The sequence below is a fragment of the Rhopilema esculentum genome, chromosome 5 (assembly GCF_057945365.1).
Source record: "Rhopilema esculentum isolate cy_ngs chromosome 5, ASM5794536v1, whole genome shotgun sequence".
Lineage (NCBI taxonomy): Eukaryota > Metazoa > Cnidaria > Scyphozoa > Rhizostomeae > Rhizostomatidae > Rhopilema > Rhopilema esculentum.
Window position 1 is genome coordinate 6459968 of NC_142819.1, and position 25639 is coordinate 6485606.

Consider the following 25639-nt stretch of genomic DNA (forward strand, 5'->3'; position numbering starts at 1 on the left):
CCTCGGGATCATGTTCTTTGAATGTTTTTAATTTATAATGGAGGACCAGGTTCTGGTCAGAGTTACCAAGTCCATGAAAATTGCTGTGGAAGAATTAGAAAGCAAAATATTTTTAGATAGGATAAAGCAAATTAACTCAGTCGATGTGACAGAGTACAAGCATGTTTCGCAATTATTCTCCCAGCTGCAAAAGCAAAGTAAGTCGTTAAAGTAAACCGAAGAGTTGAATCTGATTTTTCAATGGAAATTAACTTGGATCATTGCCACATTCTTTTAAAAATCGATCGTATTTACTGTTTTAGGACCTTCAAAATACAAATACTTTCACGAATTCTTAGAAGGAAGTGGAATTTACGTGGAGCCGGTTGAAGAACCAAAAAAGGTATGCTTCAACATCAAAATTTTAATTTGATATCATTCAGAAATATGTTGGGTGGAAAAGTATTTGTACCGCCATAATCTGGTGACTATAGAAATTTTTTGAGTTCACTTGACAAAAGTTTATTCTAGAACTTTAGTTATTTAGTTGACTCCTCACCTTCATTAATTGGCAGATGTTAGCTGAGATTCTGTTTACGCACTTAAGGTTTTGTGGCTCTGTTACCCAGGGTATAGAATTATTGATGCCAGAAGATCACCATCAACCCTAGACAAAGTCTCAATGTATGAAATCAAATTTACATGAAATACTTTCAAAATAAGGGGTGCTCTCTCCTCAATTAGTTTGACTACTGAGAGAGCTCTTCCTTTAGAAATTCACTCTACACAATTTATCTTATTCTCTTTGTTCCCTTCAGGTATATATGGTAATAATTTTCATGTGCCAATGTACAATTTTTCTATAACACAGTCTTATTTTCTTGTTGTTTAGCTATTTATTTGTTGAAATATTGCATTAATTGTATGTAGTGGAATTTAAAAAAAATGAAACTGAAATTTAAACTGATTGAATGGCTACGGTTTCCACATCAATCACCACAATCAAGAGCCAATATTCCTAGCAGATAGCATTCATGCATTGCACCGTTTGTGCACTGCACTGTTCATGGTTTACCAAAACAAAGAATAATGTTTATATTTCAGTGAGTTTTCATGTAATAACAAAGAATGTATCTTACTGGCTATTGATAAGTTATACTAATTTGTCAGGCTTCTCTTATTTCAAGGACCCTTGAAATTCAACAAGCAATTGCTACAAGATAACCCAACCTTTAAGAGAATTTTCAGAGTCCTAAAGTCCTTTCAAATCTGCATGGATACATTCAATTTTTATGCAAATTTAATGAAAGTTTTTTTCCTAAATATAATTTTCATTCACTGTGCAAAGTCTGACTTCTGCTCATCCAGAATGGTTGAAAATTTTAAAATTGAGACACTATAAACACTTGAGACACTATGATGTATTGCAGAGCCCTGAACTTCTGGCAAGGTTGGAAAGACTGAAAGCAGAACAAGAAGACAAGAATTATAGGTCAATGGTGAAGAATGTAACCCAGGTACCAATACTAAACTGCATCGGATATTTTCTATGTTTCCATTTATGTTGCAATAAGACCTAATGGGTTTTTCCTTTTTTCACGGTTAGTTGGCCAACATTAAATGTAATAAAGAGATGACACAATGTTTAGGACTAAAGTAGACCTGTCCTCTATAATATTCTACAGGACTGTTTTCTAAATTTATCAAAGTTCAAAGAGAACATTTTTGGGGAGGGGTTTAGATAACAGATGTTGTAAATGATTTACAAGTTTGTATTGAAAATTTAGGAAAGGATATAGAAAAACTCATTTAGATTATAATGAACTAGATGTGGCAAACAGAATTGGCCTAAAGAAACTATTTCAACTGTTCAAACTATCAAATATTTACAACCATCCATGCCCTGGCAATTACATCAGCCAAATTAAATGTATTACTTTTTAAACTAGGCCTATTTTTAAAAAAAATGTGGTTTCCAGGCCTTCTCGAAAGAATAGCCCAAACACAATATTCCCTCATCAAACTGCTAGTTTGAACCTGTCTCTTAAATTTATAAACCAAGCCAAAATAGCAGTTATCTGTTAGCAAACCTTACTAGGTATAAGCCTCACCATATCTCAGGAAGCATGTGCCAGATTTATCTAAATTGCACTTTGTAAATGTCTTTTAGTTCGTTTGGTAAAAATCTAAAATTTCTAACAATATGATTTTATGTTATCATCAGTTGCCACTGTATACTACTCTGATAGATATTACTAAACTCTCTAATGTATCACTTTTTGCTTTTTATTGAAGAAAAAACGTAACCTAGGAGAAGAATTTGGTGCTGAAGGTATGTAATTAATTCTAAATTTTTGTCCAACCTTGTTGTTTGTCTTTAAATAGCTTGCCTTCTTTTTTAGTCACTACATTTCAATGGACCTATAGTTTTAGTGTGTGAATGAGTGAAACTTCAATGAGTGAAATTTTAATGAAATTGCAAAAAGTAACACAGTGTTATTGATAAAAAATTATCAAAGTATGTCTGAATAAAGAGATTTTTAAAGGCAAAGTAAAAGGGTATAAACAAACAGTTTCAGTACCAAAATTGAAAGAGGGTTGCAACAGCATTCATTTCTTGAAGTTTAGAATATCAAAATTGCTATGTAAACCTCTCGCACTTTAATACTCAACTACCAACCAGCTTTGAAGTCTTCAAAATTCAGAGAAAGTTGTTGCCCATCACAGATGGGAGGTCAATTTACAGTTGAGCCCTGTTTAGTCTGACCTTCAAGGAGGTAAAGAAATGGTTTGACATGGTGAATGTCTTATTCATCCGGAATATGGCATTTGACTTCAATTAGGTAGGAGAATTCAAAGGGAATTGAAATTAGTCTGTATTTATGGAAGTCCAAGTTATCCAGGGTAGAACTTAACAGGATTTGACATTATTTTTTTGCTTTGCAAATTATCGAAAAAATTATCTCTATCTGCAAAGCAGCCAAGAATAAAACCAATAAAATAGAAATTACAATTGGTTAGATGGCATGATCTTTATTGTTAAGTTGTTATTTCATCTGAGTCCTTGATCAGCACAAATATTATCTAATTAGAGATCACAGTAGTGAGCTACATTTAGGTATCAGTTTTGTTATGTTTAAAGAGTAAATTGCACATTTTATGCATTTATTAACTGTTGCTGTCAAGGCCCCAACACTATAGAACCTTAAGAAACTGATTATTAAGGAGTAAAATAGAGAGTTTTTAAGCTGTTATATGTCAAGGCAAAGATTTAAATATTATACAGGCCTGGCCGTTTGAGGCGAGCGATAGCATATTTGACCAATTATCCCTTGTACATGAAGAGAGAATCGCTCCCCTAAAATTTCCATTTGTTTGCCCTTTTCCTATTCAGAGAACCCTGAAAACGTACAAGGGATAATTGGTTTATTTTTGTAACAGCAATTTCTCCTGTCATTGCATTTGTTTGCAATTAACTTTTTGCTTGTTGGGCGGTTTTTGTTATGATGGCATGAGCTTTGTTCTATTTGGAAAAGGATAGTTAAGCGAAAGGTACGTTTGTAGCTATTAGAACCTTTCAATCTTAAGAAAACAGGCATATTTTTGATAGGAAAGTCGAAGAAATTGGTAGGAATTGTAGATTGGGGGATATAATAAAACAGCAGGTCCCTTCCAGCAATAGAAACAAAACTGTCTGATTGGCCTATTTTGATCCAAAACTGGGTATTTTAGCTTAGAGTTTTCCATCTATGTTCTAACGATTTATGCTCTAAAGAGTGCTAGACGAATAACTTAAGTTTGTTTCAAAATTTGTTTTCAAAGCCATTTTAAAATTCTGTACAACAAAAAGATTGTTTGGCAAGAAAATTGTTGTTTTTGTGTTGTGCCAGCTTTACATGAAACTAAAAGAGAATTGTTGTTTTTGTGTTGTGCCAGCTTTACATGAAACTAAAAGAGACTTTTCTTTTAAATACTTCAAGTAAAGGGGGTGCCTAAGTCATGGTTAAAGCAAATACAAATTGAAAGAAGTAAAACAGCATACTCCTGACTGAGGCTATTAAAGGCAACCAACAGATGCTAAAGGGGCTTAAGTAATCTGTCGATTGTCTTTAAAATTACATACTATGTGTTACTGATTTAGCTCGCCTCTGCAAATGAGGGGAGCGATTCACAGCTCACCTAAAAAAATACAAACGGCCAGGCCTGTATTAAGGATGTCAAATTAGCAAATTTGTTGTTAGTTTCAGTTGGTAAATAAAGTAATCAATTGTAACCTTTGATTCCAAATGTAGTGAGGACAACTTCTCAACAGCTGACATCAGTCATGAATTACATCATAACCATTTTGGGATGTGCATTTTTTGCTTACTATGCATCAGAATATGCCTGGAATGAAATTGGCATGGTATGTTATGATTTATATTTTGAGTTTCATGTTGCTTCTTCATTCATCCCCTTATTGTTGATATACGTAATGTTGATATATTAGCTGAAGTGCTATTACTTCTAAGCTGAGGCACTTAATGTGTCACCTGTCACCTGGAAGTAAGTTCTTCAAAATTATATTCTTTATTACAAGCAAGTTAGCTTATAAGCCATCAGTAATGCTGTGACAATATATCAACTGTTAAGGACTGACTCTAAAAGTATTTTAATCATGCAAGATCTAAATTTGTCTAAAAATCTCAATAAAATCTTAACAAGTATTTTTACATATATTGGGATAAACTGGGTAGACGTGTTTCCTTGTCCATTCTGCTACTTTGTTTATGAACACATGCATGATTCCAGTCTCTTTTTGTTTTAATAGCGCATACTTTTCTCTGTAATTGTGGGAACAGTTGTGGCATTGGCAGAACTTTACTTTTTGGCAAAAACAGAGATCTGAAGTTAGTTCTTTGACATTTATTTTGAAAATAATTTATTTTGAAAAGTAAAGCGACAAATGCAATGAAACATGACTCTGTTTGAAGTTATCATCCCATTGGCTTTCAATTCACGTTGTAACAGTTCTTGGTAATAGAAAGCAAGAGAGAGCATGCAAATTACTTTGTTTTAGATAAATGTGACCTATTGTGTTGTTGTATCTTGTTTTGTACAAATCAGCATTGCCAAAAATGCTATTTTATACAATTATACTGATTGCATAATTGTACAGTAAAGGTATCAAAAAATATTTATGTATTTTGTAACTAATTAAAAGATTCATCATTTCGCCGTCAAAGTTTTAGACAATGAAATATAAAGAATTGTTTATTCTATTTCCAGTTATCTCAAACCACAAAATGTACTGTTATGTTTTTAGATTGAATCAGCAATTTATATTTCGTTTGGACATTATTCGTTCCAAGTGTCCACTTTATGAAAATGTTTGCTTAATAGCGAATTTTACAGAGATAAGTATTTAATTTGAGAAAGGAAGTCTAAACCATTAGTGGGTGTTATGGGTTACTCTCTGGAGGTACACAGTAACAGGATAGAAACAACGAAATCGGGTTTCATTGATAATTGAAATCTCTTATATGAAAAGATTCCAAATTCTGTGTGACACTATTCTGCATTGAAGTATTTTCTCATATAATGTTGATTGTTTCCACCATAGCTGATGTTTCCACAAAATGATCTGAAATTTCTGGCAAATTTTGCTTGTCTCGATCTTCAGAATATCGTCAGTTTGATCATGGTAGGGTTTAGAAAAGTCATAGATGAGGTGTTTCATCTGACATGACATTGCATTAAATAACATTTCTAAAAAGTCTATGTATGCTAATAGTGTCAAGTTTTCGGACATGTCTACTGTATCTTTTAGTGTTATTGTTTTATGCAACCAACAAAGCAGCGAAAATTGAGTTTCAACTTGTTTCAATAAACAAATTCCCTTCTACTTCCTCATTTCAATCAAAAATGTTTTTCTGTAACATAACATCTCACCTTACTGTAACATATAATGAACCAATATTTGAATCTCTGCATGCCGCTTGTTTGCAAGCTTAATTTGATTGAGATTGACGTTAATTTGCTCAATAGGAAGGTAAAACAATGTTGTAGTCTACAATATTTTGATTTACAAGATACGCAAAAAATTTTTGTAACACCTGTCAATTTTTGTCACAGCTTCGTTAGAGTTCATGAAAGAAACCAGTTTTTTAAGCATGCTAATTAGGGGGGCAATGGGTAATTGCCCGGCGAAGGTGAAGGATCTGGTTCGGATAATCCGATTAACCTCGTGTCATACACGTCAAGGAGTTTTTTGACTACATGAACGAATCATAGGTCGCCTAGGGTCAGGGAACGCTCTCCTAGAAATATGACATCAAGCAAAACATGGTAGCTCTCCGGATTGTTCATGTCCGGCTTGCCCCTGCAGCCGCAGTTACTTTCCATCATTTCAAGTAATAGGCCATTATCCTTCTCTTTATATAAACAAAATCTTGCCCTCGCAGCTAATTTCCCAAAGAAAGGTTATGCTTGATGCCAAAATACATTACTGAGGTATATTAACAGGATACATTATTGAGGTTTATATACGATATCAAAATATTTTACACAGCCGATAAGTACACGATCAAGTCATGGCGTTGAATTATATTGTCCCAGCGCTTCATTGCAACACACAGCCAGGTGATCTATCTGCGACAGTCAGTTTATGTGTGTTTCTTTGTTGATACATCTCTGCTTCTGCCTTTCGTCTCTCTCTTATCTTCTTCTTCAGATTTGAATATTTTTGCTCTGTTATTTCCAGCTTTTTCTTCACTTCAACCACATCTCTTAATGCATTACACACAGAACCACAGTAACAAGTGCATTCTGGGAAGGTCGAATCGCTCACATTTATTGTTTGAAGAATAGCTGCTTGAGCTTTACTTGAATTCCTCTGCTCCTTTTTTCGTATTTCAGATAATTCATTTTCGAGCTCCATTATTCGTTTCTGCGAGTTTTCCAGTTCTTCAAGTAGTTCTGCCTGCCTGTTTATATCCGTCATTTGTGGTTGTTTTGTGCTCTCCAACGCACCTCTAAGCATTGCAATCTCTTCGTCTCTCTCGCTTAATAGCTTCTGACTTTCAGTCAATGCTGTTTCCAATTCTTGCATGGCTTCTTTTACCAAATCGTCTGTTATATTGTCACAGGACATTAAACTTGCAATTGAACCTTGCCAAATGCTACTTAAGTTCAGCTGTGCATTATTTTCTCGTAATTTTGAAAAGAACCCATCTTTCGCAGTTGTTTTCATGTGCTCTTGAAACATTTTCGCTGCTTCCATTATCATTTCATTTCTTTGGCCTCCTTCAATGGCTTTGGTTTCTTCTTTAAACACTCCCTCCATTGCGATTTTTTCAATATTTTAGCTTTTCAACTCAAGGACTTGAACGTATCTAATTAGCTTTTTCTCCTTTTTATTATCACACTAAACAAAGCAACTTTTTTCGTTAGAAAACTGAAAGTGATTTTTCCTAGGGGTCACAGGGTCAGAAACCTTTTACTCGCAACCTGCAAGTCTTCAATCAGTGCTCATTCTTTGCCAAGCCTCAGCACCTGCTATTTGTATGCTAATTTCTATCTAAACACGCGTATTTTTCAACATCTCCTTCCCCATTTGAATTTTGCAATCACTCATGGTACTTATGGTACGTTTTTTAACAAACAGTCACCAGTCATTTGTATGTTTCCTGTAGAAGCCTTCTTTCAGCACTTTTATAACTATAAGCTGGACCACAGAATAAAACTCAATCAGAAAGGAACTCTTGTCGGTCTTTTTGCTGTTTTTGAAGCCTGAAACAAACAATAGAAATTTCTGAGATTCCCTTTTAACCACGTTTTCACCATACCAATATTGCAATGCCCATGGCGTAGCCTGATTCGGTTATTGGTCGTTTGAACTTGACAAAATCGCAGGTTTAATTGGTCTGAGTCAGTTTTCCCTCTATGTGTTGTCCCCTGTATCGGAGCGTTTAATTTGTTAAACATTTGATTTTTTTTTAATATTCTATTTTTTTCTTGGACTCCATTGGTAATTTTTCTTTAGGCTCGCGGCACTGATTGGTCAACTATACCGGTCTTGTGCTTGCGTTTTTCTGATTGGCCTATTTCGATCCACAACTGGGTATATATTTTTCCATCGTGTTTTTTCGTAACCTATTCTGACGTTTTATGCTCTGAGGAGTGTCAGACGAAAAAGCTTTTAGTATGTCGTAAAATGTTTGCTTTTTTCAAAGCCATTTTCATATTCTATTTTGCAAAATGTTGGATTCTCGTCGTCGTCTTGCTTTGTTTCCGCCTATGAACTATTTTTTCTCTTTATTTTGAAAAAAATCCAAGACAGTTACATGCTTCATGCCCTTAAACTCTGAGTAAACGCATGCGCTAAAATGTTGACGCTTCACCTGATGTGCAGGAGATACCCATCTGCCTAATTCCTAAGTAGAAATTAGGCAGAAGAGAAACACCTGCAACTCAAGCGCATGTATGAATTTTGTACGAGGCTAAGCATGCATCTGTCGCCGAATTTTGTTTAAAATAAAAAGGAGATAACTGCCAAGTACCTCTAACGAAAACGACGTTATCCAATATCAGAACGAGGCTATATCAATATCAGAACGAGGCTCCGTCATCAAAGTTCTTTATGGCGTCACTGTTACCAATCTCTGCAACAGTTTCTCTGTAAATTATTTTTGGATTCAAGCGAATTGATCGTTGCAACTTGAACAGCATTGTATTTCATTGTAAATCATTTTAACGATAGTGAATTTATCTCCTTAGCTTCCAAAATCATTCAACAAGTTCGGTCTAGGCTCCCGTCCACATTGATTCGTTTTCTTAAATAGAGTGAAACATTACATTTTTTTATTCAAAAACGATAATAAAACAAACTTGAAATTTTGCTGCGCCAGTTTTAGAGTTTATATTAGCAGTTTTTCTCATTGATACATAATGAATATTTTTGGGATTTTAATGTATCTTTTGTGCATTGAGATTTTTAGTCAAATTTCCGAAGAAAGTTAGCTCACATTTTTAGGCTGAAAACCTACGGATCTCCGAAAAATCCTGCCTTCAACATTTGCTCTTTTGCCAAAGAAAATACAATGCTCTGACAATCACTGAAAGATTCGCTAAAAATCCCATGCATGTAGTTTCTCTGGTTAAGACAGATACGAAAACTTTGTAATTCATACTAGAAAATCTGTGATTGGCAATATTATACAATGAGCAATGCTTCATGATTGAATTTTTGAGGCAACCTTATCGAGACTTCTTTTCAGTTATGACATTGGCGGTTTCAATGTATTCGACAGCGGTTAATCCCCGTAGATACGCCACTGCTCCTATCCAATCCTACACCATGCGTATAAGGATAAATTGTCAAACGAACACTGGGCTTTGATAGAAAAAGACTGCCTCGTAACAAATGGGCTAGCAAGCTCTAAGGACCTGGTTCAGAGCTTGTCAGGGAAATATATCAAGTTATTGATCAACTGATATGTTGAAATGGAGTATTTGTTATATTCCTTCTAAGAAAAAAGCTTTGCATTTTATTTTAACCAGCCTAGAGCCTTTCTTATAACTCAAATGCTTACGTTCACGAATATAACTTTTTCAGATATTACTGGAAGGGCCTGTAATCTTTGATTTCCACCATATATTCATATATATTAATTTTTCTAAATCGGTGGCGATTACCACTTTTTCCAAAACAAGAGTGTCCGCTCTTAATTCTGCCTCTTTTAGATTAGCTGTTTTTAAATCTCATTGCGTAGTTTGCAGATTGAAACGATATTTGATAGAATAAGGAGTAAAGAAGCTGTATTTTCTATTGACTGAAGTGAATCATAAGTACATCTTAGGGCGGTCTTAGGAAGCTGATGTTTCTTTCTGTCAAGAATCTTTGTCGGAAGATACTAAAAAAGCAGCCATTCAGGGATCATAACATCCAGAGGCAAAAAAAATTTTAATTTTGTTTGACGGTTTTTCCGTTTATGAATTAAGAACAATACTAAAGCATGGAGAGTACACCGCATTGGTTTTCTGGTTTACTTTTTCAAATATGTTTTGAATGGCTCCAAGCGACAGAGGCCTGAAAGATGATTACAGAATTCATGTACACTTACACCAGCAAATATAATATCAACATTTTACACAAAAGTATAACTTAGCAACGTATTAATGGCATTTATTCATTCTTAGTCGAAATACGTTAGCTAATTCATACTGACTCGCAATCTCACTCAATCTAATTTTTTTCAAATGTTTCTTCAATTGTACGTTAGTGAAGTATGGAAGGGGGGGGGAAGCTTTCTATTTAATTTGAGTTTTCTGTATTGGAACTCATTACACTTCAACGAAATTGGGTTTGCCGAACTGCTAACTTAAGTTATGACATTCTAAGCAAGTTAAAATTGCGTAAGTGAAATTAGATGTTACTGTTTGAAATTAGCGATGTTTGAACATTATACGAATACAAATATCACGCAGATTTATTGCATTGAAGCAAAATTTAATTGCATTTCCTAGGAAAATTATTTTTATTCTTTAAAACCTTTTGAAGCTTGCCGTAGAGTACAGAGTATCAAAATAGCATACCTCACGATGCTCATGCTGCTAAGACCAAAAGCGCCCTAAACGAAACAAAGCTTCTGACGCTAATATTGAAACACACACTTAAATCTAGAGTCAAAGACGTTTAAATATATTTTCCAAACCATTTTAATTGAGCCTCTTTTTGAAAGACGTTATTGTTTTGAAGGAGATTTTTATTGCTTTTTGGGTTTTTAGTAAATAATAAGATAGTGTTAGCTCTCCAAAGAGGGTCTAACAGACTACTTTTTCCTCAAATTTTGAGTGACTTCTCTAACATTGCTCTTCAAGGGGCTCATGCTGGGGAGATCGAGCTTTTGCTTTTTGAAAAAGGGGATAATAATCCACCGCAAGGAAATGCTAGTAGCAGCTTCCGTTAAGTCAGAATGTTTAAAAAGTCCTGTTCTCTGAATAGACGTAAAGGAATTTTAGAAGGCCCTCTGACTCAGTATTGTCAAAATGAGGCCAGTCGATTATTTAAACAATTTAAAAAATTTAAGATAGATCCAAGAGTTGATTTTGCAATGAGTATTCATATTCTGGATTCTAATACCGAGAATTCAATCTCGAGGACTCATGTAGAATTTCATCGCCATTCACTACCGATGCTCTTCCTGCACAAATGTAAACTTTCTACTCGAAACTTGCGAAACCGAGAATTTACGACCCTCCTGTCGCATTTTATGTGCCTCGAATATGATGTCCTGTCTTCTATCCTCGTATTCTAAGATCGCGAGTATTGCTCGTAATTGCTCCTCCGCATGATAGTCTATCATGAAATAGAAAAAAGCATCTCGCATGAACTTCATTCGTAATTTCATTTGCAGGTTTTGCTCCTTCTGAACGTTTTTACATTTTGTCTTGTCGTTGCTTGAAATACTTGGCAGTCTCTGTTTAGAATCTTCGAGCTTAATTTTCTCTTTTTCTCTTGCTATTTCCGATTCGCGTAACCTCATTTTCAATTCGAGGATCTTCTTTTCCTGTTCAATATTTATTTCGCGTATCTTGTCAATTTCCTCAGGCGTTGCACATATAGTCTCTTTGACAAAATTCATTGTATTCTCATCTTTATTGTTTTCAATCCATAACTTAAGGCTCTCTACTTCTTTTTTCTCATTTTTCAAACGCTCTTCGAGTGACGTGATAATATGACCTTTTTCTTCATCTGCAAACTCCAATGCTTTTCGTCTCTCCAACTCCTCTTCGTATTTTTTCTCAATAAGCATCAACTGTGCCCGTACTTTACTGTTCTCCATGTCTCTTACAGCTAGCAGCTTGTTTGTATCGTTCAAAGCCCTTTCCAGCTCCGATATCGTCCTTCTCAGTAAAGAATTTGCCGCTCTATCCACTGGGCTTCCAGTATTCTGAACCTCAACTTTAATGCTATAGCCTTCGGTTGCAGTCAATGTACTTTCACAAACATCTGCTTTAGTAGGCTCCTTTGTTTCATTGTTCTCATTTCTTTTCACTTTTAGCTCATTTATTTCTTCATCAGCGTGCAATTCATTTGAAAAACCCGGCCTACCCTCAATATCTTCCTCAAACTCAGGTGGCTGCCAAATTAACTCCTCCTCATCTAAAATTTCTGACTCCTTTATCAGATCTGAATTTAACTGTTTCATAACTTCCTCCTCGGAGATATCGTAAGATTCGTAGCTGGTGAGTGCTTCCATTGTGAATGCTCTTCTAACTTCGAGCTTACAACGTTTATATACATGTAAAATGTTTGGCGAAAAATTTATTCTGCTTACCGGCCGATCCCGTCTATTGTAATTGCTTGACCATAACCAGTAGGCCTTAACAAACCAGATTAAACAATTCGATTGTGTTTTAACGCCGATCGTGATCTTATCCCGTGTTTAGGTTCACGCTAATAAGGCAGGAGAATGCAACCACAGACAATACATCATATGAAGCAGGTGCTGCGTTGGCGCGCAGCTTTTCGCGGTGATATCCACAAGACCTCCTGTGCCGTCCACCGCATTTTCCGGCCATTTTCCTCTCCCTAGTATTCGCATTGTAGAATCTCATTTTGAGCATCGATCGGCCTTTATGACAAGCGAGAATACATCAACAACCAAGTACAAAAGCAGGTCCTACAAAAAACAATAGAATTTCTTTTCACGTTAACCACATTTTTAACTGTATGAATGTTACAAAGATTAACAAATACACGTAATTAAATCGGGTTTTAAGACATTCCAAAGTCAGGTTAGACTTTGTAAAATGTTAAAACCTAGTCACGGTGAATACTATCTTTATGGACCTTCAATGTACACTTGCACAACATACAATATCACTTATTTTGAATATGCCTGTTGACTTGAAAGCCAGTAAGTCACTCGATATCAGGATATTGTTTTCCAGCTGATGAACGATCGTCAATAGTCTTTCACTAATTGTCATCCTACGACATTAAATCCTAAAGCATATTGGTTGTTCGTTAATAGATTGGAAAATTGTCAATAAGTAATTAGGCTAGCGAAGTAACAAGTGCTGATAAGTAACTGCTTCTTCCAGTCGCCTAGATAGACGGGTATTAGAGGGGGCGAAAAACACCCCGGTAATGCTAAACAGACACTTTGTCGGAACAACATTTCTGGTCTGGTCGGAAATATAGCAAAGCTTTTAATTTTTAGGTAATTCTTACATTTAAGAGAACAGAATTTAAACCTAAATATAACGATTTATTTGGTTGTTCTAAATCAGATTGGCAATCTTTTTCAATAAGGGATGGTGCTTAAAAATGCCTTTTTTAGAGGAGAAGATCAGAAAATTATAAAGGAGTAAGATTTATGACACTTGACTTTGAGTAAATGATTAGACTTTATCTCTTGTTTTATTCGAGTTTCTTGTGTCGTTATTCTCTGATCAAATTTTAAAAAAGTAAAACACTTTTTAGTTTTTTGTCAGAAAATCTAATTTTTTTCGCCCCTCCTATGAACTAATAACCCAATGACATGAAACTAGAATTAAAGAGACTTTAAAATAGCAGATTGTATTGCAATGGAACAAGCTACTTATTACGTCACATTTCCATATTTCGACACGATATTCAAATAACCCATTAGCAAGACCTCTGTTTTACAACGATTGGCGTACCTTACCTCGACCCCAAACTAGGAAATGTAGAGTTATGAAATGTAAATTTTGCCAACAACAGTACAGGGGGAGATAACCTGCCGTAAGATGATTTCACTGACAAGCTAACAACATTGCAGACCAGTTGAAAATTTAACTGGAAAACAATCAAATTCACTAAAAACTAGAGGTTTCATATCCCGTGCAAAAGTCCTATCAGTCACACCTCTGTTAAATCGTTTCTCAGAATCCCCAAATTTCTTAAAGAGCCTTGCATTTCTTCTCTGAATTTAAAACGATGTTGGTATAAGCACACCACTTTCAATTCTGCAATCAATTCTGCAAGATTGCTGTTTAGCATAACACAACACCTGGTTCAAACGGTTGGAGCAGAGGCCAAAGAAATAGAGCAAGATTACGAAACATGTGATTTCGAGAGGAATGAAAGCAAATGCCAGGGGCAATTTTCAAAGAATAGCAAGCCCTGTTCAATTTAATTCAGAGCTTGAATCAAGGTTTCAGAGTTACCGATAGAGCAATTTTTTGACTGTAAGTTTTTTGAGAGCATTTTGGACTTTTCTAAAATTGATTTTTTAATTCCGTAATTGTTTCTTAAGTTCCAAAACAGGGCCAGAAGAGTTTCTTAGAATCGGTCTCCTATAGATGCCTATGTTACTTTTCATACCAGAATCAAAGCGTGCGGGGGCGAATACAAAAACATTTTCGGAGGGGTACAGAAAAAGGTATGGTCATAAGATAAATTATCTTATATGCTGCTTTTATGCGTTACTGTTTCAAAGCTCATTTTTTGGTGCCATACTTTGAAAGTTGAACCACTACAGAAATGTCAATACGTTGCAATAGTTGCAAAAATGTTACAGGGTAAGAAAAAATTTCCTCTTTTGCCCGGCAACGATCCTTTGGTGCCAACGCCTCTGAAGGCATGAAGCACCGATAAGAGGGTCTCCTAGCACCTACAGATATTTTTGTTGCTGTTTCTGGAGAAACAATTACCCGTAGAGAATGCGGGAATATAACCGACCCGAGCGAGAAACAATTGTGTATGATGCCTCTCTAACATGATATATTCTTAATATTTATGGAAAAGTTACCAAAATCCTTCTTACACATGTTAATATCACGCTTAGTCAATTAATACATGAGATTGGGACGTTGCTTAAAGTTATGTTTCATTCCAAAAAATCTTTGAAAAAGAATGCATTTCTGTCAAAGAGATCCTGTCTCTATAGTTTTTTTACATAACGCGTTTATTTTCTTTGGCGTTTAGTAATTTTTCAAAATACGAGGCAATTTTTGGTAATGATTTCTGAGGTGAAATTTTATTAATCATCATTAGGTGTGCTATTTTTCTTAATCATATGGGTTGATTAGCTATAAGCTTTTTTCATATGTCCTGCAGTTTATTAATTAACAATAACAACAATAACAAAGAAGTTATGCCACGAGAACCTCGTCATGAACATTGTAGCCTCGATTGGCAATCAACATTCAAGCTAAGAGTCTGCCATTTACTTTTAGGGCCTAAGTATTAGACTCTGCCATTAACATTTGGAGTACTTCTTCTGTGTATAAAGGCTAGATAAGGTGAGTTTTTAATGTATGCCTATAAAGTCTAGGTATAGAGAATGTAATAGATAAATTTTGGCGAATTGTCCTTAACCATGTGTCTGGTGTAGATTTTTAAGGATAGGCCTGCACAACACTTCCCACTTTCCTTTGGCCGTGTGAGTATGCAAAATGTGCAAACCCTTTATAGAGAATACGTATATCAATTATTGCCAAGAGATCGGGCGTCAAGAAAGTTTTAAACCCTTTTGTGCATGCATTCATTGTTTCGTTCCACACTTTCAAAATTGTGCTGGCGCGGCGAGCTGCTCATGAGCTGCTGGAAATTCCATCAAGAATTTGGACTGATGGGCGCTAATGCAGTAACGTATCTCTCAGGATCTATAGGTCTTATATAGACAAACTATATACCAAACGATAGCATTCGATGTTTTCATTAATATGAGACCATCTATAGGTTTAAAATAGGTTAATATTTCGCAAACTTATAACAAAATTACGTTTCACTCGTACCATCGAGCAACTGTATGTCGGCCATCATTGTTTACCCCAACTCAGTGTAAACGAGTCGAACATAGAGATATTAGCAAAACACATTGTCGTTTGACACGAGATAGACATAAATCAGAGTAAAACCAAGAACCAGTATCAACACGCATAGTTCAAGGCAGGAAGCCTTTGGAAACACAATTGCATCATAGCTAATTTAAAGTGATTCGAAATGAATCTAAGGAGGTTATCCAAGCGATCAAGGATTTTGCCACATCAGCAATATTTAGACTTTATCCATGAAATCACCCTTTTTGCACTTTTTCATATTTCAACAATAAAAAACTTGGTATATATTTCAATAAAAATAGACAGATTTCAGAGATTTTTCATTTGAATATATTTATGTACAAATTAACCTTTCAGCAATTAAATCTAAGCAAAAGAAAAAAGATTTAATTAAGAATCTAATTACATTGATAACAAGTCTAATAATTAAAGATTTTAAGACCTACAAATCTTACCTACCTATTGCTGTTCTTCCATGGTGTTGTGTTTTGGCGTCAGCTCTTTAGATACGTTTTAAGTTGTTTTTTGAAACGATCCAGTGTTGATAGTTCACAAATTTCAGCAGGTGTGTCATTCAAAGATTCTAGAGCTACATAATGAAAGCCTTTTTTGGCAAACTCAGTCCTATATCTAGATATATAGAGATCTTTACAGTGTCTCATATTATAGGTCGAGTGGAAAAAGCTCGGCTGGTATTTACCCCTTAAGCTGAATTCACACTGGATGCGTCACGGCGCGGCGCGTCACTGAGCGTCATCGAGCGTCGCGTCATGTACTTCTTCATGCTATTCACACACGATGCGTCATCGAGCGGCGTGTTTTCTGTTTTCCCATGCTGTTCACAGCAAACTTGCAAAATTCTTGACAAGTTTTACTGTTTTCCTTGCATTGCAAAGTCAAGCTGGACATTTAAGTTTGCTACAGAAACGGATGAAACGGTAATCTGAAGCTAATATATCAAAAACAGCATTTTGGCCAAAAAATGAGGTATTCTAAGTCTCGTGCGGTTTCTTTAACATTTCGGTTCGAGAGGTTGGCCAATGTTTTGACAGGAAGACGATTCTCTTCAAGCATTCATTATAGAACCGAAATTTTTATTGATATTAAAGATTTGGAAGGTCTACTACAATTAGCAAAATGTTTGGCTTTACAGATTCATGGGGTTTCCCTTTTTGCCAAAATTCGAGGGAAAATTAAACAGCTTATTTTTATCAACACTCCCCAAAATTTCCATGAATTAAATTCCTCGGAAGTACATCTTTGGGAGGTATTGAAAGCTAAACGGAGAGTGATTGAAATATTTTTTTACCAAAACGGAACATACAATGACTCAACATCATTGTTGAATTGAACATCAACGAGGCAACTTTATAGACAAAGACACTAAACACGAATAATACTGTTACTTATCACAAACTAATAAATGTGATTTGTTTTTGTTACTTTCAGAATTTAGCCCCCCGATGCTTTAATCAGAGAGACTCATCAAAATATACTTCACCGTACAAGCAATACAGTTTTATAATGGCCTATTTCAGAAGCTCCTTGTTTACATTTCTGGCTGTCATGTCGTCTGGCTCCTTGTTTATTCTCTAGGTTTTCTATTGTTCTGAAGCGTCACCGAGCGTCAAAGTTAAATTTATTTAACTTTGACGCTCGTTGACGCGTGGCTGAAAAAACGCGCTGCGTGCGCATAGCTGCTAACCATATTTGGTCAGCGTCATGACGCGCCGCGCCGTGACGCGTCCAGTGTGAATTCAGCTTTAGGCTTTCAGGGCGCAGTATGTTCATTATCTTATAGGTCATGAAATTCTGATCATAACGGAAAAGATTTTCTACATTTAACCAGGAAGCCGACCAACTGTCTTTTATTCTTGAAATTGGTATTACTGAACACCCCCTATCGTAAAGGCGTTAAAGAGCAGCTATTTTTATTTTTAATAGACTGACCCCAGATAACATCAGCATAACAAAGATGATTCTCAATTAGTGCATAGTATACGTTACACAGTTGCGATTGTTGAAGCTGCAAGACCTCCACTCATTTTGCCTTTGGTGCGCCTAAACCCGTTTATCCCAATTTAGTTTTTCATCAATTATCACTCCAAGGGATTTTGCCTTATTTTCTCTTTTTATGTCACAGTAATTTAGTTTCAGCATTTCTGGAAGGTCAAGATTTTTAATTTAAAGTGGGTGTCCCATTTTCATGAATTTGGTTTTTTTTGGTTTGGGGCTAAGTTTATTCATCCTCATCCACTCAGAGAGATTCGAAAGCTCATGATGTGCCTCCTTAACTAGTTTCGCTATATCATCCGATGCAATCGTTATATTGGTGTCTTCAACATTGATGCTAACACTGGAGAACTTAAGACACTTTTCCAAGTCATTCAAGTAAATGACGAATAGAAGAGGGCCCAAAGAAGAACCTTGGGAAATACCACAGGTTATATTTCTGGCTTTTGAATGCTGACCATTCAGAGAACAAACCTGCCTACCATTATTTACGTAGGATTCAAACCAACTACCAGCTTAGCCTCTTATTCTGTATGCATGCAATATTTTTAGTAATACACCATGATCGACCGTATTGGCCTGTAGTTATTTAGATCAGTTTTTGGTCCAGATTCATAATCAGCCTCCTCATGCAAAACAACCTATCAGCTGACAAACATAAATTCAAGGTGATGTTTGTCGCTTACTCTTTAGCGGAACTATGGTAGTTTAAATTTTGACGACATAAATTTCCATTCTCAAAACTGTAGTATTCAGGGTAAGAGTCTCCAGGTCCCAAAAACCCTCTAAGCCAAATAGGTAATGAAATAAAGCCAAAAAGGTCCAAATTTTAAAACAATAGATATCACTAATAATTGAAAAAAAGAGTGATATGAGACTGAGAAAAACAAAGCACATTTAGCATATTATTATTCATCATTATCCCTATGAAAAGATTTTATAAACTTAACAGAATTCTGTTAATATACACATACCGCTAAACCTCTCTAGCAATAAACTCTCTGGCTACACTCATTTGGTTTACACTATTACTTTGTTGGTTTTAAAGATGGAAATATGAGGCTTTAGGAAGGACATGTTTAAAGACAAAAATGAAGCGAATCTGTTTTATGTCGCTCTATTGACCTCAAAATCCTGCCATAAACATATTGCACCTGGTGTTTTCTAAATAATTGCATTGGGTTTTTTACAAATGCGAGTTCGCTGAGGAAGCAAGGTTAGTTACAATGCAGACAATTACATCATATGAATAAAAATTACATCATGATGATAAAAATATAATGTTTATCCTAAATTTTCACATGTTTTATTTAATGACAAGGACCTTGTTTTGGTAAAATCATGTTTTTATTTGAAAAACGTTCTGAAAAAGCCAAATTAAGCCAAATTCTAGCTCTAAGCCAAACATGTTCTGAAAAAGCCAAATTTCTGAAATTTGGCTTAGAAGAGTAATGAAAATGCCATACAGTCCCTCAAAGCCATCTTAGTAGACATCAGACAGTAGATTGTTTGAGCTGTCTCGTTAAAAAATGATTTATGGTTTTGAAGATTCCTCGCTGTTAGAAGGGTGGTAGCCGTGGAAGCATTCCAATTTGTGTTATTTTGCTAGAAATTTTTCATCCTGATATTGAGGTTTGCCTTCTACATTATTTTGGTCTTTGTAGTCCTGACCCAACATCTAATGTCAAATAAAGATTTGCACATGCGGTACCAAATTAGCTATGCTGTTGTACATATGTGCCACATTTTGTTGGCAGTTTTTTTTGTATGCTCGTGTGGAAATTAGTTGAGGGTTGCTTTTCAAAAAATTTACTTTGAATATCAAATATCTTGCCTTCAGCATTGAATACCTCTTGATGTGAAAAAACAGTTGAATATTTTCAAAATTTAGGGTGATATGGTTTTTGAGGATTCTTGCCCACCCTAAGAACAGCGTTTTGATTGCCAGCATGGCCACAACTTGCCCACATTATTTCAGCCACTTGTAGTAGAAGTTGAGTTCTAATTCTGGGGGAGGGGCTGCTACAACATTGCATTTTTAGGGCAAGTATGACTTTTGATGCATCAGAAGTTTTATCGATGCAGCCTTTGCAACATTAAGGCCATTGAAGAATCATAGAAAGGACAAACAATACTAGAGCAAAGTTTTAATTGGTCTCTAAATGAACCTTTAAATTTTTTTGATAATTTGTAAGGCCCTGCTGTATGTTGTTAGGCATTTAATAATTGAATCAAAATAGATCAAAAACTGCAACATAAACAACCAAGAAGTCATTTATTCTCCATATTTATGTGTAGCCTAATCTCAATTATATTTGAATTATTTTTATGGAAATAAAAATTATCTTCTTCAGTTGGGTTGGAAAAGTTTTATTTTCTTTTGTGTTTAACTTGTGATTGTTTTGTTCTTAGGCAATAAAATTTAGTATGTTGAACAAAAAGAAAGCATTCATTGGGGTTCCAGCACCACTGGGTTATGTGCCTGGCCTTGGCAGAGGGTAAGCACAATTATTTAGATATCATTGTATATCTTCTAGGTAGCATTTTTATCTTTCCTGGACTAGGTCCTCCAAAGCACATGCTGCATAGTTTGAATCCTGGCTTGTGTTTGGTTTTTCAGAAATAACAGACAGCTCCCAATGAACCCCATAAAGGATTCAATAACTGAACAACTTCACCAGAGAAATGCTAAGATGCCGAAATAGTGGTTTTTCATCATTGAACATATTGATTGTGAATACTTTTTCAGACAGAGATCCAAATCTCCTTGAATTGCAATCAAAACCAGAAATTTCCAATTAGATATAATAGCTTTGTTTAATAAATTTCCCTCAAGATGTTACAAAAGTGTTGATGGAAAACTGTTTCACAAAGTGGCTGGTTCATAGTGTTAATCTTTCATGAGAAAATTAAAACTGCTAAATCATGTATAGATTATATTTATAATTTTATAATTTGTTATGAAAATTAAATAATATGTTGAAAGTATGCAAATAGATGAAATGAGCTTAGTGTTTTTAAAGCAGACCTAATGTATTAGCTCCATGATGCTCTTGCATTTCAAATTTGTGATTTATAGTTCTTTAATTTCTATTTGTGTTCAGATATGTTTGTATATGAAGCTGTGGATTTTAAAACAACCCGCTTTCTTATTAGGTTCATTCCTTGGCAAAAAGTAATTGACTTTTAGAATATGAGTAAGATCAATTGTGACTTAAATTTGGTCCAACTAGACATACAGACAAACGTTTTGTGATATCAATACAGAAAATTTGATACATACTTGACAACAAGAATAGCATGCAAAACGTTGACTTGTTCTCTGTTATATGTTTATCAACACTCAGTACACAGAATGTGTATCTTTTGGAAAAGCATGCCATGTAAATGTAAATTTTATTAGAGACTGTTGTGACCATTTATAATTTGCTTTATGTGAAGCATGAAAACAGCTTTTATAAAAAGTCCCTGAATGAAATTATTGGACATCTTTTTACAAATCCAGCCAACGTCTGCATTCAAATTTAACGCATGTTTTGTATACCTTGGCTGTATTCGTGTATTAAAAACGAACCCTGTCAATTTAATTCGGCATTTCAATGCAAATAATTTTTAAATGTTTTGTCTTGATGTAGTTTAATTAAAAGAAACAGGTCAAAAATATGATTATATTTTATAATCGGTAACAAGCCATTGTTTTTTTTCAGTGCGACAGGTTTCACAACACGGTCTGATATTGGGCCTGCAAGAGACTCGACAGATGTTCCGTAAGTAGATTATTCTTTTATTGTTTCGCAATGTGGATAAGATGTATTCGCGTAGAAATTTGAACAAAACGGTTTTTCTTGAAGCAAAAATTATTCAAAGTTGAATGAAAGATTCCTACCTCTTATTATTCGTTTAATGTCATTTGAAAACATACGTAATGTTCGTACAATTCGTACTTCTTCCTTCTTATTGCGTATTAATATAAACGTACTATGGTTTTCAAATAAGCAATCATTTTTTTGTATGAATGGATAATTTGAGAAGTTTTGTCCGGCGAATTTCGTTTAAAAAAGTTATTTTAGAAAAGCAGTTTGTTTAATCATAGTTTATTAGAAAAGCAAAGATGCATCAATGCTTTTTTAGATTCATCCTTAGTTTCCTTTCTTACTATTTTATCAATATGTAGAATTTCGGTAGACGGAGTCTAAAGATACTAAAGATTTAATAGCAAAGAAATATAATAGTGTATTGATTTATGTATCGCTATGGTTTCCAGTATCAGTTATCTGGACTGCAGCGATTTCAACTCCAAGAGGTTCTCAATAATTTTGTTTTATTGCAAATTGCCAATAAAAGCCCCAACAATCTTTCCTTGGCAATTCAGAAAAGTTTTAATAAGGAGGATCAAAGGGCGATTTCAACATCAACAACTGTTCTCGTTTTGTTACCTCAACCTTATTAGGTTTATTGCCATTTTAAGATATTTATAAACAGACAACCCATTATATATATATATTACGTAAGGGTGTATTCTTGATCGAATGTATTTCTTTTTAAGTTATTTTTTGCAATCCCTGCTATCACAAGAAAAATATTTTGTCTGGCACTTCCCGTTGCGATTAATTTAGGCCAGACGCGCCTAAATTAGAAAAATCCTGCAAGTTTTAGAGCTGTATTTCTACATGTAAATTGATCTTAAGATTTTCCCCCGTCTGAAACAGAGATGAGAGGCATCTTGAAGCATTGAAAAGGAAGAAGGACGACGATGACGACGAAAATGAGGATCTCAATGATTCTAACTATGACGAGGTAATCAGTTTTATGTAACGCTAATACGCCTTTGTAGAATGAAAGTCACTGCAATGTCGTTAGTTTTCGTTAGAGTTTTCCGGTAGGGCGATGTAGCCGCCATAGTTTTAGTCATATTCTTTCCAAGAAACTAGCATTAAGGAGCTGGAGAAAGAACTTGTTTTTTGGTGGATTTTTAGTACAAAATCGTTTCTTTGATATTTGTTGAGCGATCGCGTATTTTGTTAATGCGGAAAAGCTTGTTCTCATCCTCCAGATTTTCTAGCATGCTTTCTGGCTTGAAAACATTATCATTTTTAAATCTGTTTACGAATGGTACATCCATTGATACATTTAGTTTCCACCTACCCCAAAGATTTTATATGGATATTTCAACTTCTAGCAAGCATCAGTATTTTTATTAATATTTCTCTATTTGACATAAAGGCACCAGTTTTATTGTAGTAAATACGCTACCAGTTTCATCCCCTTAGTCTAAATATTTATGAGATTTTCTCCAGCCGTTGGCACCAAAAAGTCGAATATTTGTTCTTGCGAATGACGAGTATTGCATGTCAGTCGTTTAATGTTATGTTTGTATTGTTGTTTCCTGGAGAGAATACAAAACAGATGTTGCAACCCTGATATCATTGCCAGATGTGTCTTAGAATGTCTTTCGTGTGGCTATCTTGGTATTTTGCCAGATGTGTCTTAGAATGTTTTTCGTGTTGCTTTCTTGGCATCAGCTTTCGTTGGTTTCTGTTGCTTTTTTTTTCTTGTTTTCCAAAACAGTCTTTCTCTCTCTGCTAATCTGACGCCTCGCTCTTGCTAGACCAAACATGCTTTTCTTTAGCCATCAGTGTTATCTGGCTGTCGGATCTGACGATCAAGATAAAAAGCAAGCCAATTATGGTATAAAATACATCACATGAAACTGCCGTGAAACAAATGACAGAAACAAATCTTGTTATCCTATGGTCTATCATTTCTGATTCTGATTCGAAATTATGATTTGCCCAACTGTCAACATGAACTATCATAATGACAATCTTGACACAAGTTTGATTTTTGGCTCTTCATGTGTCATTGATGAATTGCCATGTTTCCAAACTGATAAGATTCTTGTAATAAGATTGGAAGAGAATTTTGTTTCCTAAAGGCTGATTTCCACTAGGCGAATTCTTTCGCGCGAATCGAATATATTCGCCTTTTTCGACTCGATTTTTTTTCGAAGGTACAAGGCGCCAAAATCATTTAAAATGGCGGCATTTTTAAAACAGAATTAGTTGCGAGTTTCTATTGCTAGAAAGATTATTATAACCAAATTGTTGGAAATTCGTAAATTGCGAAAAATAAAACGGAATAAAAAGAGATTCTGGGTTCGACGTATGTATCGGGAGCGCGAGGAAAAGGAGGAGTTTTATTTACTCGTCAATGAAATGATGCTGCACGACGCAGAGTATTTTTTCCAATGCTTCAGAATGTCAGCAAGTACGTACGAACAATTTTTAACCAGGGTTGCTCTTTAAACATTGTACAAAAGTGAGAGATCCGATTGGTCCAAGCGCAAGGTTGATGGTCACTCTCAAGTACCTTGTTACTGGCGATTCACAGTCAACAATTGGAGCAAGTTATAAGTTACAGGACAATTGGAGCAAGTTCTACTACGATAGGCAAAATAATAAATGATTCTTGCGCAGCGTTCTGGACTGTATTGAAAAAGGGAGGTTTTTTAGCATTTCCTGAAAAACAAAGCAATTGTTCCAAAAAGATTACAGGGTGAGAAAAAATGTCTTCTTTTGCTTGGCAAACATCCGTTATGTGCCGACGGACAAAGTTTTGGAGGGTACCGTGCCCCTTACCCCCCCCCCCCCTTTGCCGATGCCCCTGACAGTAATGGAAATTTTAAAAAAATTAATTAGTTGGCGAGCAGTGAGGGGTTTTTACAGGGTGAAATTTCTCCCAGTCATAACCCCTCACTTTAATTTTTCGAGAAGTTACCTCGCTGAGTTGGTCTTCCTCTATTTCTGGGATTTCTTGGGTCTCCACATCTTGACTGGCTTTATCGGTCATTTCGATTGTTAGCGGAGAAACTGCTAGTTGGTTGGTCTGCGGCTGCACAGCTTCCTATAATAATTCCAGTTCATTAACCGAATATTAACTTATTGCATTTGTGTAGCATTAAGTGTAATGTTTTTACCTTTTTCCTATTAGTTTGCTGGGTATGGAGGCAGTTTGTTTGCGACTGGGAACTACGACAAAGATGATGACGAGGCTGATGCTGTGTATGATAGCATCGATAAGAGGATGGACGAAAGGAGAAAGCTCAGACGGTATGAAGAACGAACTCTCCTGTTTTATGACGACATTGTTTAAATGGCTTGATAAAAGAGAGCTGCGCAAAGTTTGAATGGTTTGATAAATAGGGAAATTTGTTGGACACTAAATGCTCTCCAATGTAAATATCATTAATTTGTAGCATGTCTAGTTGGATTGTGCCACGATCGCCGTCAATTCTACATGTATCGTCGCAAAATTTCTAAGAGAAGGTTTGTGCTGTAGTTTCTTTCGTTCTGATTTTGATGAGAAACTTTTATGTCCTTACAGAGAACGACTTCTTAAAGAAGAAATCGAAAAGTATCGACAAGAAAGGCCAAAAATCCAACAGCAGTTTTCAGATCTAAAGGTATTGTTCCATATCTCGTTCTTATACCTAAGGTGTACGCTAATAACTTGTAACAGCGGGGGGGGGGGGCAAATGACTGAGCTGAACTAGTAAAAGGAATGAAAGAAAAAGGTCGGCAGTGTAAATCGATTACCTGATCCGATTTGAATTGCAGGGGAGTGAAAAGGAAGTAAGGGAACGTAATAAGAGAGAGAATAAAGAAATACGAATTGAGACAGTGCGAAAAGTCGATGTCGTGTTGTTCATACAGAGTGTAGAAGGTAAAGAAATACTTCTTGAAACCGTTTTGTAGTTCATCCTGGGTGAAATTGGTAGCTATGTGGGCTCACTGTGCAGATAATTTTTCTCCACTCCACGCTATCAAGGGTATCTTCTTTTCGTTTCCCTGTC

The 25639-nt window shown here is 35.3% G+C and overlaps 4 protein-coding genes and 1 long non-coding RNA gene across 6 annotated transcripts in view; 2 read left to right on the forward strand and 3 right to left on the reverse strand.

The window, feature by feature from the left end:
- Window positions 1–7: 7 nt before the first annotated feature.
- On the forward strand, window positions 8–6355 carry LOC135690111 (vacuolar ATPase assembly protein VMA12). The gene is made up of 6 exons (XM_065207583.2): window positions 8–197; window positions 303–382; window positions 1410–1496; window positions 2275–2311; window positions 4272–4384; window positions 4790–6355. The coding sequence occupies exons 1-6, from the start codon at window positions 38–40 to the stop codon at window positions 4865–4867; spliced, it is 555 nt and encodes a 184-aa protein (XP_065063655.2). The 5' UTR covers window positions 8–37; the 3' UTR covers window positions 4868–6355.
- Window positions 6356–6488: 133 nt separating this feature from the next.
- Window positions 6489–7635, reverse strand: LOC135690109 (uncharacterized). Its single transcript, XM_065207580.2, has one exon. The coding sequence runs from the start codon at window positions 7301–7303 to the stop codon at window positions 6581–6583; it is 723 nt and encodes a 240-aa protein (XP_065063652.2). The 5' UTR covers window positions 7304–7635; the 3' UTR covers window positions 6489–6580.
- A 2432-nt stretch (window positions 7636–10067) lies between these two features.
- Window positions 10068–12221, reverse strand: LOC135690108 (uncharacterized). The gene has a single exon (XM_065207579.2). The coding sequence runs from the start codon at window positions 12219–12221 to the stop codon at window positions 11148–11150; it is 1074 nt and encodes a 357-aa protein (XP_065063651.2). The 3' UTR covers window positions 10068–11147.
- A 2879-nt stretch (window positions 12222–15100) lies between these two features.
- Window positions 15101–25639, forward strand: part of LOC135690106 (pre-mRNA-processing factor 6) — a 39825-nt gene continuing 29286 nt past the window's right edge. Inside the window, exons 1-6 of the mRNA XM_065207577.2 lie at window positions 15101–15234; window positions 20200–20285; window positions 21495–21554; window positions 22497–22584; window positions 24778–24896; window positions 25171–25249. Coding sequence (XP_065063649.1) covers window positions 20215–20285; window positions 21495–21554; window positions 22497–22584; window positions 24778–24896; window positions 25171–25249 — 417 coding nt within the window. The 5' untranslated portion in view covers window positions 15101–15234; window positions 20200–20214. The remainder of the gene's footprint in view (window positions 15235–20199; window positions 20286–21494; window positions 21555–22496; window positions 22585–24777; window positions 24897–25170; window positions 25250–25639) is intronic.
- On the reverse strand, window positions 22999–24690 carry LOC148960236 (uncharacterized). 2 transcript variants are annotated; one of them, XR_016145338.1, is made up of 2 exons: window positions 24565–24690; window positions 22999–23442 (listed from the first exon to the last, which is right to left on the reverse strand). It is a non-coding gene; the product is annotated as an uncharacterized LOC148960236 (long non-coding RNA). The 2 variants fall into 2 exon arrangements; XR_016145337.1 differs by having other exon boundaries at window positions 23992–24587.